General features: G+C 37.1%; 1 protein-coding gene across 1 annotated transcript in view; it reads right to left on the reverse strand.

Moving 5' to 3' along the window:
- The window catches only part of LOC134756152 (uncharacterized MFS-type transporter C09D4.1), a 53,019-nt gene that overhangs the window by 16,911 nt on the left and 18,871 nt on the right, over window positions 1–17,237 (reverse strand). Inside the window, exons 2-3 of the mRNA XM_063692981.1 lie at window positions 5,748–5,876; window positions 4,268–4,363 (exon numbers count right to left, since the gene is read on the reverse strand). Of these exons, the coding sequence (XP_063549051.1) occupies window positions 4,268–4,363; window positions 5,748–5,876 (225 nt within the window). The remainder of the gene's footprint in view (window positions 1–4,267; window positions 4,364–5,747; window positions 5,877–17,237) is intronic.

Below are 17,237 nucleotides of genomic sequence, written 5' to 3' on the forward strand. Positions count from 1 at the left end.
AATGTTAAATGTTAATGTGTATTAATGGGTCTAATGCGATTAAACTTCAGGGTAGTATAGTGTTGTTTACCAATATCTCCGTTGACATTTTACTGGGACGTCAGTCTTCCGTGACCATGGTAGTGCAACCTGGCTGAAACGTCGGAAAAAGGGTAAAATAATAAAATTTTATCGCGTTAGACCCGTTAACCGTTAATGATATTAACTGTGTATAAAGCGCGAGAGCTTAAAGTGTTATAATAAAAATGTTATTTAAGAAGTGTATTTATTGCTCTAACGGTATTAGCCTCTAAGCGCTCTCCTAAGGCGCGTGGTAGCTCAGTTGGTAGAGCGGCGGGCTGGTATTCTGGAGGTGCGAGTTCAGGTCTCGACAGTGAGTTTTTTTTCTTTTTTAAGCATTGCGAAAATATATAAATCCGTATAAGATAAATAAAGTAAGAAAAAATGTTATTGCACTGCAAAGTTAGCTTAGTCTAACTCTACTATCGTCTACGGTTTTGAAGGATTAAAACTGCCTGACCTCAGAGGATTTTCGCTATAATATAAATAGTGTTAGAGCCTTCAATTCTGTGCGGGGTCTTATCTACGTCTGACAGGACAAGATCAACAAATACTTAAGTAATTGGCGTTTTCCTTGAGCCCCGCTTATGTCGCAAATCTCTGTGGAAGTAATTTTCTATATGGCCTAATTTTCGTATTGGATGGACGTATAAATTGGATTACTGCCTACAAGATCCCGCACTATGAATTATTAAATAGAATATATAGGATAGAGGGTTACTGTCATAGTAAATTTTGTAGTCACAGTAAATTTACTGACATCTATCAATACACGATTAAAACTAAAAATTAAAATGTATAAAAATACCAAAATAAGTATAGATATATGGATAAACGATTTTTTTATTTGTATTTATTATTTTTGTATGATTTTGAGCCATGTTCTTTCACTGATATGTGTTAAAAAGTAATTAATTTTGAAAATTAAAATTTTAAATTCTGTTTTTCTACGAAGGTCATCCGACATCCGATATCGGATCGAACAATATGAAAACGCTGATTGGTCTTCACAAAATGCAATCATGTGTCGTCTCATATGGCAATTCGCACACACTTATTTTTGCGCTTGAGATGCATGACACTCCAGCTCGATTATTATTCACAACGACGGGACTTATTTTACACGATTAAGTCCCGTCGTTGTGAATAATAATCGAGTCATGTCATGCATCTCAAGCGCAAAAATAAGTGTGTGCGAATTGCCATATGAGACGACACATGATTGCATTTCGTAAGTCCCGTCGTTGTGAATAATAATGAGTAAAAATCGTGAAAGTTTACTCCAGCTCGAGCCGGCTCATATCAAACAAGATTAAAACTTCATCAATTTTTTTAAACAGAATCGTTCACAGTGACAGATTTCGATTAAACTTCCCCTAAAACAAACTTTGAATATTCGCAAACTTCTTTCAATTTCAATTCTAAAGGTGTTTCCGCGACGTTGAAATGCTGTTTAAGATAACGGGTTTGAAATAGATGGCAACAAATTTTCAATTAATTCACACCATTTCTAAACTTTGTAACCGAAAAGTTTAAATTATGATGGTAAACTCGAATTTCACAAATAATGTAACGATACCGATATAATCGGCAGACCGATATATCGGCATCGCCGATTTAAATACATCCGATATCACAGTTTGAAAAGCACAAATGATTTACGCATCTGCTAATAATTTAAATAAACTTTGTTTCCTTAACAAAAATGTAACTAAAGGTCCTAAAGTGAACTTTAATTGCTGATTTTGATTTACTTTTGCTTTTCTTATTTATTTTTTTCAGTTTTTTCACTTCATAACTGCTGCACTCACAAAATTATGCCGAGACAGAAGCCATATTTAACAAAATTTAGTTTCAATATTGTGTCTAGATTAAGCCTTAGTTTGTAGTTAGTAGTTTCTTACTAAATGATAGTTTTTAATTGTAACAAAGTCTGATATTTAAATTATAATTGGTTCCCCGCGATACAGGCACTGCCTAGTGCGGAGACCCCTGGAATGTCTGTAACCTTTAGCTGAAAATAAATGATCTTTATTCTTTATTCTTATTCTTATTCTTTATAAAATCGAGTGTCTTTTAATTATACGTTTTAGGCATATTAAGTACATAATTCTTTGTTAATTTGATAAGTTACTACCAAGACATCGATATCGGTATCGGTATCGCCGATTATTTACTTCAAATATCGGTATTGGTATCGTATCGGCGAAATCATGTAGCTATCATATTACATCCCTAAAAATTAATTAATTTATGTCTTTGGCTTTACATAATACAAATAGACAATGAGACAACCGTAAAGTCATCTTAAAATCTTTCGTACCTACAGGTAAGTTTAAACCAACTAGGTATAGACACTTAGGCAGTTTAATGCAAATAATCCTAGGTAATTTATTAAAAAGGCTTACTCTGTAAGAGCCTAAATTTAGATCTTAAGGACACACAAAATACCAAGGTACCTATTTTAAATGGACGAAGTTCAAGAACTTGGTCCATTTAACAAGTACTAAGATATTTCAGCAGCGAAAGGGAAATTTAAATCCATTTCAAACTGTTAGAGATGTAAAGTAACATTACGAAACGTAGTTTTGTAATATATTGTCTTAACTAAAACTATTTGTCACGTAAGTTTTGAAGTTATCATGTACATCTGTAATATACGGAACTATTCTCAAAATTATATACTGTTGGATTACATTACTCCACGTATTCTCCATTTTTCTGTATGACTCTGAGACCTGGACAATTAAATCGGCTGATAGAAAGCGCATTGATGACTTTGAAATGTGGTGCTGGCGGAAAAAGCTAGGCATATCTTGGACCGAACACCGGACCAATGCCTCAATACTGAAGGAGCTCGGAGTAACCATCAGGCTTTCAACCACATGTCTCCGGAGAGTACTTGATTTCTTCGGTCACATAGCCAGGAAGACTGGAGACAACCTGGAAAAGCTCATAGTCACTGGTTCGGTGGAAAGAAAGAGAAGGGGCCGCAGTCCAACGCGGTGGCCCGACCAGGTTAACAAATCGCTATCCATCAAGGTCCATGATGCCTCAGAAATCGCATGGGATCGAAATGCGTGGAAATCTGTCATCCGGAATCATGTGCTCCACGTAGGAGGTCACGACCCTCAGCACTGCGGAGAACGAAGCAAGGAGGAGGGATTACATTACTATATATCACTGACATGACAGCACGTAATACTGTCACTTTACTGCCAGCACTTTACAATGTGAAATGTGAAGCGTAAAAATGGCGCCCAGCTCTTTGTAGGATTAACGTCGAAAATATACGTTCCGTGAAATCACGAGAGACAGTGTTTTATCGCCGATGGGCAAGTAAAGTTTTATAAATATAGTTCTTCATGATTTGCTTCCTATCCAAAGGCGTTATGCAATACTAACCTTATTTATAGATTTAATGCCTAGGAATATTTTGCAGAAATCGCGAAGCGTCTGGTTGACGTAACTGGTGACCGAAGAGCTGGCGGCTTCCTCGCACAATGTATCAGCATTGCGATACAGCGAGGAAATGCCGCCAGCATCCTTGGTACAATGCCTCAAGGGCCTATTTTAGATTTAAGCTAGTTATTAATTTCGTTTACGTAGTACCACTGTATATATCTTGTATGTAAATAAAGAATTTAAATATGCCTAGGAGATCGAGGTAAGTTAATATAGAGGAAGGTTGAAATAACGTCAATTTTGAGGTATCAATAACTGTTATCGAACTGGGAGAAAACGATGTCTAGCCTCGTCCCACCGTCCTTTGGTCCCTCAATATGCGTCCTATAAATACCGCAAAATTGACGTTGTGATTACCGCTGTTTTAACTTTACCTCGGTCTCCCCTACTCAAGTACTCAAGTAAAGAAAAAAATGTCCTTGCAAAAACCCTACTATCGGATTTTATATTGCTATGAAAATTCTGGATATTTATTATAGTAACTATAAATTATCTCAGTTTCGGGGTTGATATGAAAATTTTTTACTTTAACCGTATGACTCTGCACCAACTGAATCTTTCGGTTAAACTAGGTACAGTCGCCATCAGATATATCGGAGCGGCCAAGGTGCTCACAAATATCTGAACACGCATTTATTGCCTTGACAATAGAGGCGTGTTCAGATATTTGTGAGCACCTCGGCCGCTCCGATATATCTGATGGCGACTGTACCTAATGTCTAATATATGATAATGAACTAACCTGATTTCCGAAAACTCCAATACTGCATGCCAAAGAAACCTGGTCAGCCCCGAACCACACCGCAGCCAGCCGAGGGGGCACGTTGAGGATAAACACCTGACGGACAATTTATTAAATCAGGCGTTGCTCTGTATAATATTCCACTTACAAAATATCGGTAGAACAGAAGGAGCGAAGCACTTCCTTTATGACTGTGTCTGAGCGAAGCACATATACATCTTGCCCCATGACGGTCTTCCATACCAAATTTTTCTTATGCCGGTTTCTTCCACATCGACCGGAATAGAATAGAATAAAACTTTATTTTATGTAATTTAAGTTACAGAATTATGGCCCGCCAAGTGCAAGCAATATTATTTATCGACCGGACTCGCGCACGAAGGGTTCCGTACCATAATGGTACGGAACCCTTACGCTCAAAACGGCAAAAAAATCACGTTACTTGTATGGGAGCCCCACTTAAATATTCTGTTTTTAGTATTTATTGTTATAGCGGCAACAGAAATACATCACCTGTGATATCACGGTTCATGAGATACAGCCTAGTGACAGACGGACAGACAGACAGCAGAGTCCTAGTAATAGGGTCCCGTTTTGTACCCTTTGGGTACGGAAGCCTAATAATTAGAAAAATAATCTAACGTCCGCCAAAGGAAATGGATCTTTTTTCGGTAGTGAGACCATCGCTGGACATCTTTATAGTTTGGCAAAAGTCGCTTTTCAGTGGAGCATAGGTAGAGAGAAGAAATTATACTTACTGTATTTTTGTTACTAAATATTCTAGTATTATGCCTTATGGGAAACGGTCCAATAGATAGTTCAGAACCGATAACGGCTACCAATTCTTAGTATTTAGAGTCGGTGCAAGCTCATTCAGCAGCGAGTTTGATAGCACAGAGCGTGGAAGTGTTATCACAAACTTCAAATGTCTATGAAATTATAACGTTTATAATAGCACTTTCACAGTGTGCTATCAAATCCGCTGCAGCGTTAGCTTGTTTACTCTACAATCTACAATGTTGTTGAGAATAATATTAGGAAAATTGCCAGGTGGCAATTTTGGGATCCCGGGTCCCAAAACCGTCACCCGACAGCGGCGCAGGCGCAGGCCATCTATTTCAGCGTCATCATTCGCTTGCCCTTGTCCCATTCACTTGGGGTCGGCGCAGCATGTCTTTTTCTTCCATACCTCTCTGTCACCCGTCATCTCATCATTCACTTGCGTTAGTTTCATATCATCTTTCACACAGTCCATCCACCTTTTCCTCGGTTTTCCTCTACTCGTACCTCCCTCCACATTCATCATCAGGCCATCTACTTCAGCGTAATGACGTCATTAGAATCCCGCCTCGTTGCAAATACTGCTGCCTATTAGTAGAAAACTAGTGCACAAGTAGGATGGTTATTGGTTGGGTAGAGAATTGGCCAATCAAAATGTGATTTTAGTCCCTGGGATATAAGAACAGAGCTAAGTAATTACCTGGGAGATAGCCACAATGGTCTGTCCCGTGAAGCCGAGCCAGAACATGTCCTGAGGCACGGAGAACACCTTCAGCCACGCGCCCAGACATGTTCCGAAGGATCCGATAATGGTTGTCACACGGAGACCCTGGTGACAAAGAAGGAGAGGTTTTACAAAGAAATAGAGTGAATAGGCTGTTACTGAACCGGTGAGCTCCATCTTAGGCCCTGTCTTCACTTTCCATCAGGTGTGACTAGGGCCAATCGCCGATCACTTTATAATAATAAAAAATAAAAAAACCTGACAAGTGCGAGTAGTACTCGCCCACCGAGGGTTCAGTACTTTTCAGTATTTGTTGTTATAGCGGCAACAGAAATACATCATCTGTGAAAATTTCAGCTGTCTAGCTATCACGGTTAATGAGATACAGCCTGGTGACAGACAGACGGACAGACGGACAGACGGACAGACGGACAGTAGTCTTAGTAATAGAATAGAATAGAATATTTTTTATTCGTAAACACACAGACAATAGACATACATTTAAAGAACATAGTGAAAATAAAGTGTCACGAAATGGTCCCATCTCAGCATGCTGCTGGCGACTTCCAGCGCTGATCTTCCGATGAGACCATCAGGTGAGAATCACGGAAGGTAACAGACAAAAAGAAAGCAACATAAAAGAAAGAGACATAAAATATGGCGAAAAATAAAATTACACATCGTTTACACAAACTAATACAATAATAGGGTCCCGTTTTTACCCTTTGGGTACGGAACCTTAAAAATATATGTCTGATGGAGATGAAGTCGATGCTGTGTGGCTTTCAAACCAGAGGCCGTCGATTTGAACCAAATAAGTTTCCTAAAACTTATGTATGAATTAACAAATCAATATTTAGATTCCTTTAGGTTCCAAATCAATACTTAGGTTATGCATGGCAATTAATAACGTTGTTTTTAAATACTTATTTTCATTTTTTTGCCTTTGACTTAGATAACAGAGTTAGAAGCAGTATGTGAAGACAAGGTGAGATTCAATGCGAGTAGATTATGCCAATCTCAATTCAATAAAGTGGTTGAGTGCATGGTGGCTATTGACAAAAGATTATCAGCCTTATATCTAAATACTGGCCAGGATAAACGGATCTCCGATCTCTCAGAGATGTCACGCGTTTAGGAGTCAAACAAAGTAGTAGGGATTTTATCAGTAAAATCCCAGTGTAATTTAAACGTTTTGTGAACTTAGCTGCATTAGTGGAGTACTTCACCATTTTATTAGATCCTGCAATTCGTATTAGCGGCTTTTAAAATGGCTGTGAATAGCAGTGATATGCGAAAAAGAACGTCGGATTTTTAATATTTGAATAGGAGATATTACTACAGTGTTCTGCCACCAGAGTGCAGGACTAGCCTTTTTAGTAAACCATAGAGTAACTAATTATACATACTGTACCTTTAACAGGTTTTTGACAAGTTTTCAGACATAAAATATGACATTGATGCATCAAGGCGGTTTACAGTTTACAGAGGACCTACCGGGAAACGCGAATCCGAAAATTCGCTATCTGCCTCTTTATCGCTCGAATATGCAAGAGTGACAGAGGTGTTAGGTAAAGAAACTTGTTTCACGATAGACCCTCAGATTGTGGTACTGGCGCCCTGGCGCCCCCTATGCAGAGTTTCGTGTAATATTCCCTATTGCACTAGACATTTAGGTACGAGTGGTATACGACCTAATAAAATGTACCAATAATAAATACCTTAAAAATGTCGTTTCTTAGGATGAATTAATCTTGTACATATATTACAACGTTGCCATTAGTCTGTACACTAATTAATACTACTAAATCAATAAATAAAAATACCAACATAAAGAACCAGCAAATGAGTTTAGAGATTTTGGAAGGTAGGAATTGACCATGAAGGTGCATAACCTAAAATAAAGATTAAAGCTATAAATATAAAAGTACGTAACATCTATCACTAAACAAATAAAAACATTAATAATGAGCACATCAAAAACCCCATATCTTCCAGAAATCAAAGTGAAACCAACGTTCCTTTAATAATAAATTTTCATCCCCGCCAGGATTCCCAAACTTTGCCTTTGGAGTCGGGCCACTAATGAACCCATTATTACGTCACGAAAGCAATCAATTTCGGCTCTAAGCCGCAAAGTTGCCGGTTTCCGCCCGATACTATTTCGCGTGTATTTAGCAAGATATGCTTTCCTAGATATCAAGGGGATTTGATTTATTGAATTTGAGTGGAATATTTTGAAGTTGCGGTTACCTAGACTAGGTTTATTCAGATAGTAATTTTATTGTTTGAAACAAATTGAACGGGTTATAATAAGTACATATTCACGTCAAATGCATGCGACAAGTATAGTACTTCCATAATATACAATGTATGTATGTATGTATGGACAATGCCAGGTGCAAACTTAGCATAATCAGAGACTAAATGGTTTTACCAAGTTAAAAGACGCCAGCCTCTTTATTACATTATTTCCATTCTTATTATTCTCCCTTCAAGGTAAGTACCTACTACACACATTGGCATAAGTATGTTTTTTAAATGACTATAATTAGTAAAATTATAAAATACCATCAAAATACTACGCACTTTGCACAAAAAGAAAAAAAGCAATTAAACATTATACATAAACGTTTACGAAATTAGAACGTAAATAAAGGAAACATTTTATGGCATTACATTTTATACTTAGTCCAATAATTGTAATCATTAAAATATGTAATTATACTAATTATTTTCATAATACCTACGCCACCATATTTTGTTTTTTATCTATTAAGTATTAAACCTGTCAGCATTTATAATAATAGCGGAATAATAAATTATTTTTCCTGTCAAGTATTTTTTTGTATATAATTATAGTTGTGTATTTTATTAATATTGTGCTACTAGATATACGGATAAATCGGAATATATCAGAAAACTATGGAACAATAACTAAAATTAACTAAATTAATTAATTTAGAATACTGTACTAAGCTGTACCGGGTGCAAAGGTGCCCATCACACTTGCCGCGTTACCACGTTGGATAGCGATGGCCAACCTTTGCACCAGGTACGAACCCGCGCGAGCATCAGAGGTCCTCTCCCTAATCCTATGTATTTTATTAATTGTTTGTTGGACCTAATGTCGTATGTTACCTTCATCTAATAGTGTTAAGTGACAGCAAAACATATGGGCAGTACAGATAACTATATGTATAAGGGGCAAGTTTTTAAAACGCTTTTATTAGGTCGACATGTATGTATACCTAACTATGTAATGGAATCTAAGGTAACTAATTTAACCATCTTTCCGGTTTCCGATGAAGCTGAAAATTTGCATACGCATGTAAGTCAGGTGACAGTCAATATTATGGTACCATCGAGCTGATCTGATGATGAAGACAGGTGGTCATAGGAACTCTGTGGAAAAAAAGTACAGTCAGCGATAAAAGCTTGTACCAAAAATAATTTTTTTTGCCAAAAACCTATTTTCTTAGACTTTACCTCTCTATTACAATCAATTCTCTTTTCACCTCAGCAGCTCGAACAAGCCCACTTTCGTATTTCCTCACAAGAAAGTGCGACTTTCCTCACTCCAGGGAGTGAAACAAAGTAGCTTTTTTAATTTAGTGAAGGCCATAAACTGCCACTTCATACTTTTATTTAAAAAAAAATTCTTTAGTTTTTTTTTGTTTCTGTATTATTCTGTGTAACCTTTAATATGTTCTCACTACTGAGGTGAAAAATTATGTGTGCAACACGAGAGCAAAGTTATTTTACATCTCGTGTTTTTCAGTCCCTCGCTACGCTCAAGATTCTAACTTAGAATCACTCGCATCGCTCGTGATTCAATTATAGAACCTTTCGCTTTCTCGGGACTCAAAATAAACACTCGCAAGAAAAAACAACTTTCCTCTCTCGTTGCACAAATAACTATTGGTATTACCATAGAGTAACTTATACTAGAGCGGTGCTGTCATAGTAAATTTTGTAACCCCAGTAAATTCACTGCCATCTGTCGACACACTTTAAAACTAAAAATGAAGATTTATAAAATACGATAGAATGTATTTAAATATAGATAAATGATTTTTTTTATTTGCATTAATTATTTTTATGATTTTGACCCATGTTCTTTCACTGATATGCGTTAAAATTGTTAAACAACAAACGAAACCGTCAACGCCATCTATACGACTGTAGGCCAAAACTAGTAGCGCCCTCTGAACGAGAATCAAATTTTCTTGATTTTCGAGGCACGTTTTTTCCTTAGACTGTATCCATCTATTACAGAGTTATATCTATCTTTGGTATTACTTATTTCGAGGTAGAAATAGAAACTCAAGCACTCATGTAATGCACATAACTGATTATAAATGGCAATGGCAGCAGCAGCGCTGCAAGGACCATTTCCGAGCAATAAAAGCACTTTGCCTAATGAAATGGCGGTGCGAACAATATTCTGTGAAAGAGCAATTTGGACGTAAAAGCGGGGATATATATACTGTAAATCCGTTTTTCATTTGACTCACTTATTTTCACTTTACTACGCGGAAAGCTAAGCGAAAAGTCAAAAGAAAGAGTTTAGTTAAATCATTAACACATTGCTTATTATTACATAATTTCTGTATATGACTGTTTGTTGTCTAAATAAATAAATAAAAAATGTGAAATCTAGCAAATTGATTAATAAATAAGAAAGAAAGTATAAGAATAAGAAACCATTTATTGCCACACAAAAAAAAACAAATAGGTTACAAAATACAATGGTCAAGCAAATTTTGTCAGTAAATAAGAACAAAAAAAACTACACTCATCCCTTTCTTCTGGGCGCCAGCACCAGTGCAAGACAAAGACAGACACCCTCTCCGTTACGCCTGAAATGAGATAGTCCCTTGACAAACTATGTAACTATTATTATGGGGCATGGCACACTGCTTCGATTTGCACGTCGCTCGGAAGTTTGAGCGAGACGACGCTATGCGCGTATTATAGCGACATCCCGCTCGCACGTCGCTGCGACGTGCAAATCGGACGCAGTGTGCCATGCCCGTAATGCAATGACGATATTCTGACACATGTTTCAGAGAAAAATATTATTCAATATGTATTTACAATAAATAGCTAAAAATCATAACCATTTCTGTAGTCGCACAAAAATGTCACATAATCATGTCAACATGTCACCGAGAAATCCCGGATGTCATCTCCAGGCATCCTTCGCTCGTTATATTGCGCTCGGTTTTCAAATTGGACGAATTTGTATTCGAAAATCATACGCAGTTCCATTCACGCATTCGTTGACATATATATGAAAAATACCGTCATTATTTAGGTCGATCGGTAATAGATACAAGTAATTATAGTTGGTCAAGCAAATCTTGTCAGTAGAAAAAGGTGCGAAATTCAAATTTTCTATAGGACGGTAACCCTTCGCGCCTACATTTTTTAAATTTGCCGCCTTTTTTACTGACAAGATTTGCTTGACCAACTATAGTAGGTTTGTGAATACTTGCAAGCTTTTAACTACAGTTTTTTAAACATTTTAAGTATTTCGATGATTATTTTACTGAGCTTTTTTATATCCATTGTGATATAAAAAGTAGGTACCTACGCGTTTGCATGGAGTCTCATTTTGTATTTTGAGTTTCCAAAACGTCCCGCTTGGCGCGCTGTTCATAATTACATACAAAATGAGACAACGCAAATGCGTACGTCCGTCACGCTATCTATCGAATGAAATTTATATATATTGACAAAATATACATTTTTTCAACCAAAAACGTTACTTTTAACACACAGATCAGTATCATATTGGAATCAAATAACTAAAACTCGAATTAGCCTGTTGAACATTAGCAATTTCATCAAGTATGACGCGAATTATTTTGAGAAAAATAAGGAAATGAACATCACGAATTCCTAAATTATGGATATAATCTTGTAATCTGTTAACAATTACGGGCAAATAAACCCGAGATTACAAAAAACGATAAACGTTTACGTAGATAATCATGTAATTTAGTAAACAAGTGGAATTTCATTGTTTTATACCACTTCGTAATTTGCCCAAAACTGGCGGAAATCAGAAAAATATATCACTACATAACAGGTCAATAAAATCCATTTTGTATTTGAAAGTTTTTTTTAATGATAAATGATAACAAAATTACATAATTTTGATATCAGAATGTATAGGTTCGAATAGGCCTCCTTGTCAATCATAAATATATACCCAGTCACTTTGCTCCCATTATTAGCCGCGATTAGAGTTTTGGTTGCCACACCGCGGGATATCAGATAGAAACGGCAATATGGATACCCCACGTCCGCGATACCGATTGAAATGTGCGAAAAAATCAGCTAAATATTTAAGTGTATGTATAGGTAATATATGATAACGTATACTGCATTAAATAAGCTGTGATAAAGGTCATTCACCCCGAATGCAATCAAATCACCGATTATTAGGGATTCGATCGATTATTCTGTATTGCATTTGACGTAAAAACATGACAAACGTGAATTTTGTCATCATGGCAGTTGCCCTTGATTAAAACGTGTAAAAATTTAACATAAGCCCCCTTTTAAACAGACCGACAAGATAGAGATATCCAATTTTGAGCAAGTTTACGATAATGCAGAGCTCAACCAGGGTGCGGAGTGTTAGGAGTTGCAGGCGTACATAGGCTATGGAGACTGCTTAACGTCAGGCGGGCCGTATGCTTGTTTGCCACCGACGTAGTATAAAAAAGCAGTATAAATGAATGGATAAACGGGCGTGAACCGTGAGTGAACCAGTTGAATGAGTCAGAGATGAATGGGTCTTACACCGAACTAATGAGGGCTCTGAGCCGGATTACAGCGAGAGCTGCGTTAATACTAATACCAGAAGCTGAATAATTATTCTTATTCAATCCCTATATCACCGCTAATCCATATCCATACTATTATTATAAATGCGGAAATGTGTCTGTCTGTCTGTTTGATACCTCTATAAAATTCATAAAATGCATGCGCGTAGTCATTGACAACAGCCATTACTGAAATAATTACCTAGGTTATTACTTATTAACAGTTCTCAAAGTGCATGAGCGTTGTCACTAGTCAATAACAAATTAAATGTTTATCTGTAGGGCTAAGATGGTCGCCTTTTTATCACTTGTCACCATGCCTGTCACGTTCTGACAAGCATTTAATTTATAGCCGTATAAATATTTTATATTAATATTTGAGCCGTTTGGTGTGGAGACGCGGCAACGCCGCCAGCCAGAACTGGGCACCCTACCGGACGGCACAGACCTGGGGCCAATTTTTTATTTATAGGACTTTTTAGGTAGTTTTAGTTTAGTTTGTTTAGTTCGTAGTTTAATTTATTTTTGTTAGTTTCAATTTGTTTTTAAGTTTATAGGTTAATTTTAATAATAGTTTATAAGTTTTGTTATTGTTTTTTATACAATATTATAGGTATAAATAAATTTATAATACAACGTGGGGATGTATTATAAATTCAATATACGCGATATAATCCGATTTCATAGCTTTATTTCATGAGTAACTATTGCGGTAACCGAAGACAATAGGTACCCCGATCTTCGTTTATGACTGCACCCATACAGAGAACGAATGAACTGAACGAATGAATGATAACATTGATAACGTTACAATCATGTTACAATACTCTTTTGTCTAACGATAATCGTTTGCAGATAAATAAATAACTGTTTATTGTCCGATTAATGACAAATGTGCCTTTGTCAATATACAAAAGACTAGACCTTCACAAATCGATAAATGTTTTTTCCTGCAGTTTTTGGTATTGTTTGGTTTATTGTTTTGTATTAAGATGATGAATACCTTTATTTGGGGCAAATAGTCTCTTTCCAGGCGCGACAAGAAAAAGAGGTCGACAGACGGACCGAGAACGCCTGGAAGAGCTATTGGTCCATGAAACACCTCATGAAGATACCTACCTCTGTCACTTAAACGTATACCTCCAGTCCTCACCTACGGGGCTCAGACTTGGTCTTTGACAGTAGCTCAGAAGTCCAAACTCGGGGTTTGTCAGAGAGGTATGGAGCGCAACATATTAGGTGTGGAACTAAGGGACACCGGAGCACCATGCTGCGCTCTAAAACTCAAATAATAGGTGTAGCTCGAAAAGCGGCCGTTAAAGTGGGACTGGGCTGGTCATGTCTGCCGCATGCCGAATGACATGTGGGCCAAGATAACCACGCAGTGGGTGCCCCGTTAGTCAAACCGGGGATCCGGCAGACCTCCTCGGCGATGGCGGGATAACTTGGACTCCTTTTTGAGAGACTGGCCAGATGTAGTTCAAAACCGAGAGGAGTGGAAGAAGAGGGGGAGGCCTTTGCCCAGCAGTGGGACACAATAGGCTCGTAATAATAATAATTAAAATGATAAACGGTGCGGAAATTCGCATGGGAGTATAGTCCCATTGTCGACTAGTAAAGTACTAACTTAACCGATAATAGGATAGTTGACATTTTTTTTTAATGGTATCAGTCGATCAGGTTTGTTTTGAGGATCAAATGTCTGTATGGGACCCATTGTCTTAAAGCAATACAAGTCACAAATGATGGTCAAAGTCTCGCAAACGCTGGCGTTACTGTGTCACTTTGCTTAGAAGCCGTTCCGAATGTATGGAGACAAGGAAATTGCTTTTTTGCCGGTGAAATGTTGCGTTTATGTATATTGTTGCCATACAATATTTTTTTGAATAAAATGTAAGGAATCAAATGGTACCATTATTTTTCTATTTGAAAGTTAAAAAAAAGTTTTTTTTTCGAAACTTTCGAGGAGTATTTTTTTAGTATTCCCATATATTTTAAAAGTTTCCGATGTATTGTGATAAATTGCTCATTTTCTATCTATTTTACTAGATTTAGTTATAAAATTCAACATGTGTCAACTACCCTATTATAATTTGTTAGTGTCAAGAGTGCTTTATTTATTAGATGAAGTGGCAGCCTCATGGGCCCTCAATCAGAAACGTCACTTGTTGCTTTTGACACTGACAGATCATATCTATATCAAATTCATAACCTTTTATTACAATCAGAACACGCCTCCTGTTAGTAAAAGTACACAGTCAGATGAATCACAAACAAATCACAATTGACATTATCCGGTTGGATGAGCAAACGGTATCTTTATGTCAACGTGACAGTGATATTTTTATTTATTTCAATACTTTTGAATCTTATGATATTATGAACGAGTTATGATTTTTGCCGTGTTAATGAAACCATTTCGACTATTCAAACTGTTTTGTTACATTTTATCGGGCTTTGGACCGGTATGACGTATATCTTTGTTAAGATATAAAATTATATTAATAGTACATTATGATACAAGTGTGCTAAGTTGGTTATTACACACGAGGCGATATTGTGCGCGCCAGCTGTAAGCGAGCGCGCAATAAGAAAGCCGATGTGTGTAATGACCAATGCACACGCGTTTCATACGACGTTTTTCAACACACTTGCGAGAAAAAAAAAGATACTCATATTAATCAAATTTTAATAGTTAAAACAGTTAGTATTGTGTGTTGCATCTGTCATACTGCCGGCCGCCCCTCGCCCCGGCCGCGGTCGGCGCGGCGGGTGGGCCGGACGGGCCGCGCACTGCGCAGGCGGTCGGGCGCGCCGCTGCCCGCCAGTCCGACCAATTAAAGAAGGCTCCCTTTCCATGCATATTATTAGCAATCAGTTACCTTCTTAACTCAGTCGGATAATATAATGAAAAAGCCCGAGTGGAATAATACACTGAAAGAGCACGCGTGTTTAGGTAATATCTAGGATTATGAGCCAAAAATCGGTGGAATAAAAACGTCGTTTTGAAAAATAAATTATTCATGTAAAATAATATTGCTTTTACCAATAAACGTTCTGATTCTGATTCTGATGCTTCATTTAGGGTGTAAGTATAATGTAATAGTAACTGCCACAAATAAAATATACATTTATTATATATATCTCCAGATAGAGACATTTGTTAGACTAAAATGGTAAATGGTAACGAAACCATCAACTATACGAGAGTAGGCCAAAGGTAGTGGCGTCATCTGATCGAGAATCAAATTTTCGTGATTTTCGAAGCACGTTTTTTTCCTTAGACTGTATCCATCTATTACGGAGTTATATCTATCTTTGTATAAACTACTTTTAGTCCCAAAACTCAGCTATCTTCTACTAGAAAATCTTCAAAAGGTCAGAGTCACAAAATGCCTGTTTCCACCGAGGGCACCGAGGTATACATAGTACTTATCTAAAACATAATTTATAAATATTGCAATGGAGGCTGATTCTGATTTATCAATTTGTTATAGTTTTGAGCTTGTCGTGATCATATATTGACACGACTCACAGTACACTCAAGAGCATCAATAAGCGCGAGCTAGATATCTAATAACACGACTTCTAGTAATTCCAGTGCGGTTCGCCAGCACCTCGCCAATCAGCGTGAACTATCGTCACGGTCGTATCAAAACAAGATCAACTTGTTAAATCAGAATCGGCATCGTGGACTACGATCAATGGCTACGACCAAAAAGTGGGGCCGAAAAAGAAGCAAAACTATACAGATTGTATCTTGATTTCATTACTGTATGAACGAAGTGGTTAGGAGTGGAGTGCATTTTAAAACCGGCCAAGTGCGAGTCGGACTCGCTTTCCAAGGGTTCCGTACATTACACAATTTAAACAATGTATTTTTTATGTGAAATGTCTTTAAAAAACCCGTAGGAGTCGGATCAAAAACTAAGTAATTAAGTCCGACTCACGCTTGACTGCACATTTCTAATAGGTTTTCCGGTGAGCTATAGGTATAGATCTATTTTGTGTATTTTTTTTTTAAATTTGACCCAGTAGTTTCGGAGATAAAGGGGGGGGGGGGTAATTTTTTGCCTATTTTTTTTAATAACTTTTAAACTATTTATTATAAAATTATAAAAATATATATTGGAGATTCTCACAATGAGCCCTTTCATTTGATATGTAACACGATATAGTTTGGCAAACTTTATTTTTTAATTTTCTCATTTACCCCCCAAAAGTGGCCCCCGTGTTTAAAATTAATATGTTTACGTTACATGTCCATCTTTGGGTCACAAACTTACATATGTGTAACAAATTTCAACTTAATTGGTCCAGTAGTTTCGGAGAAAATAGGCTGTAATAGACGGACAGACAGACAGACAGACAGACGCACGAGTGATCCTATAAGGGTTCCGTTTTTTCCTTTTGAGGTACGGAACCCTAAAAATAGTTGATCTCTAACAGCGCTCTGCTGCTATCGGGGAAGGCCGGTAATAGCTAATCGTAGATTGCGCTCTCGACGATTGGTACTGCAGGGTTTTTAACAATGCCTTAAACAATACATTAGTTGCCTTCCCATTACAGCAATTTCATTTTTTTATGATAACAAGAGAACTGTAACTTACTGACCCTTTCTTGCACT

The sequence above is a fragment of the Cydia strobilella genome, chromosome 3 (genome assembly GCF_947568885.1).
Source record: "Cydia strobilella chromosome 3, ilCydStro3.1, whole genome shotgun sequence".
Taxonomy (NCBI): Eukaryota; Metazoa; Arthropoda; class Insecta; order Lepidoptera; family Tortricidae; genus Cydia; species Cydia strobilella.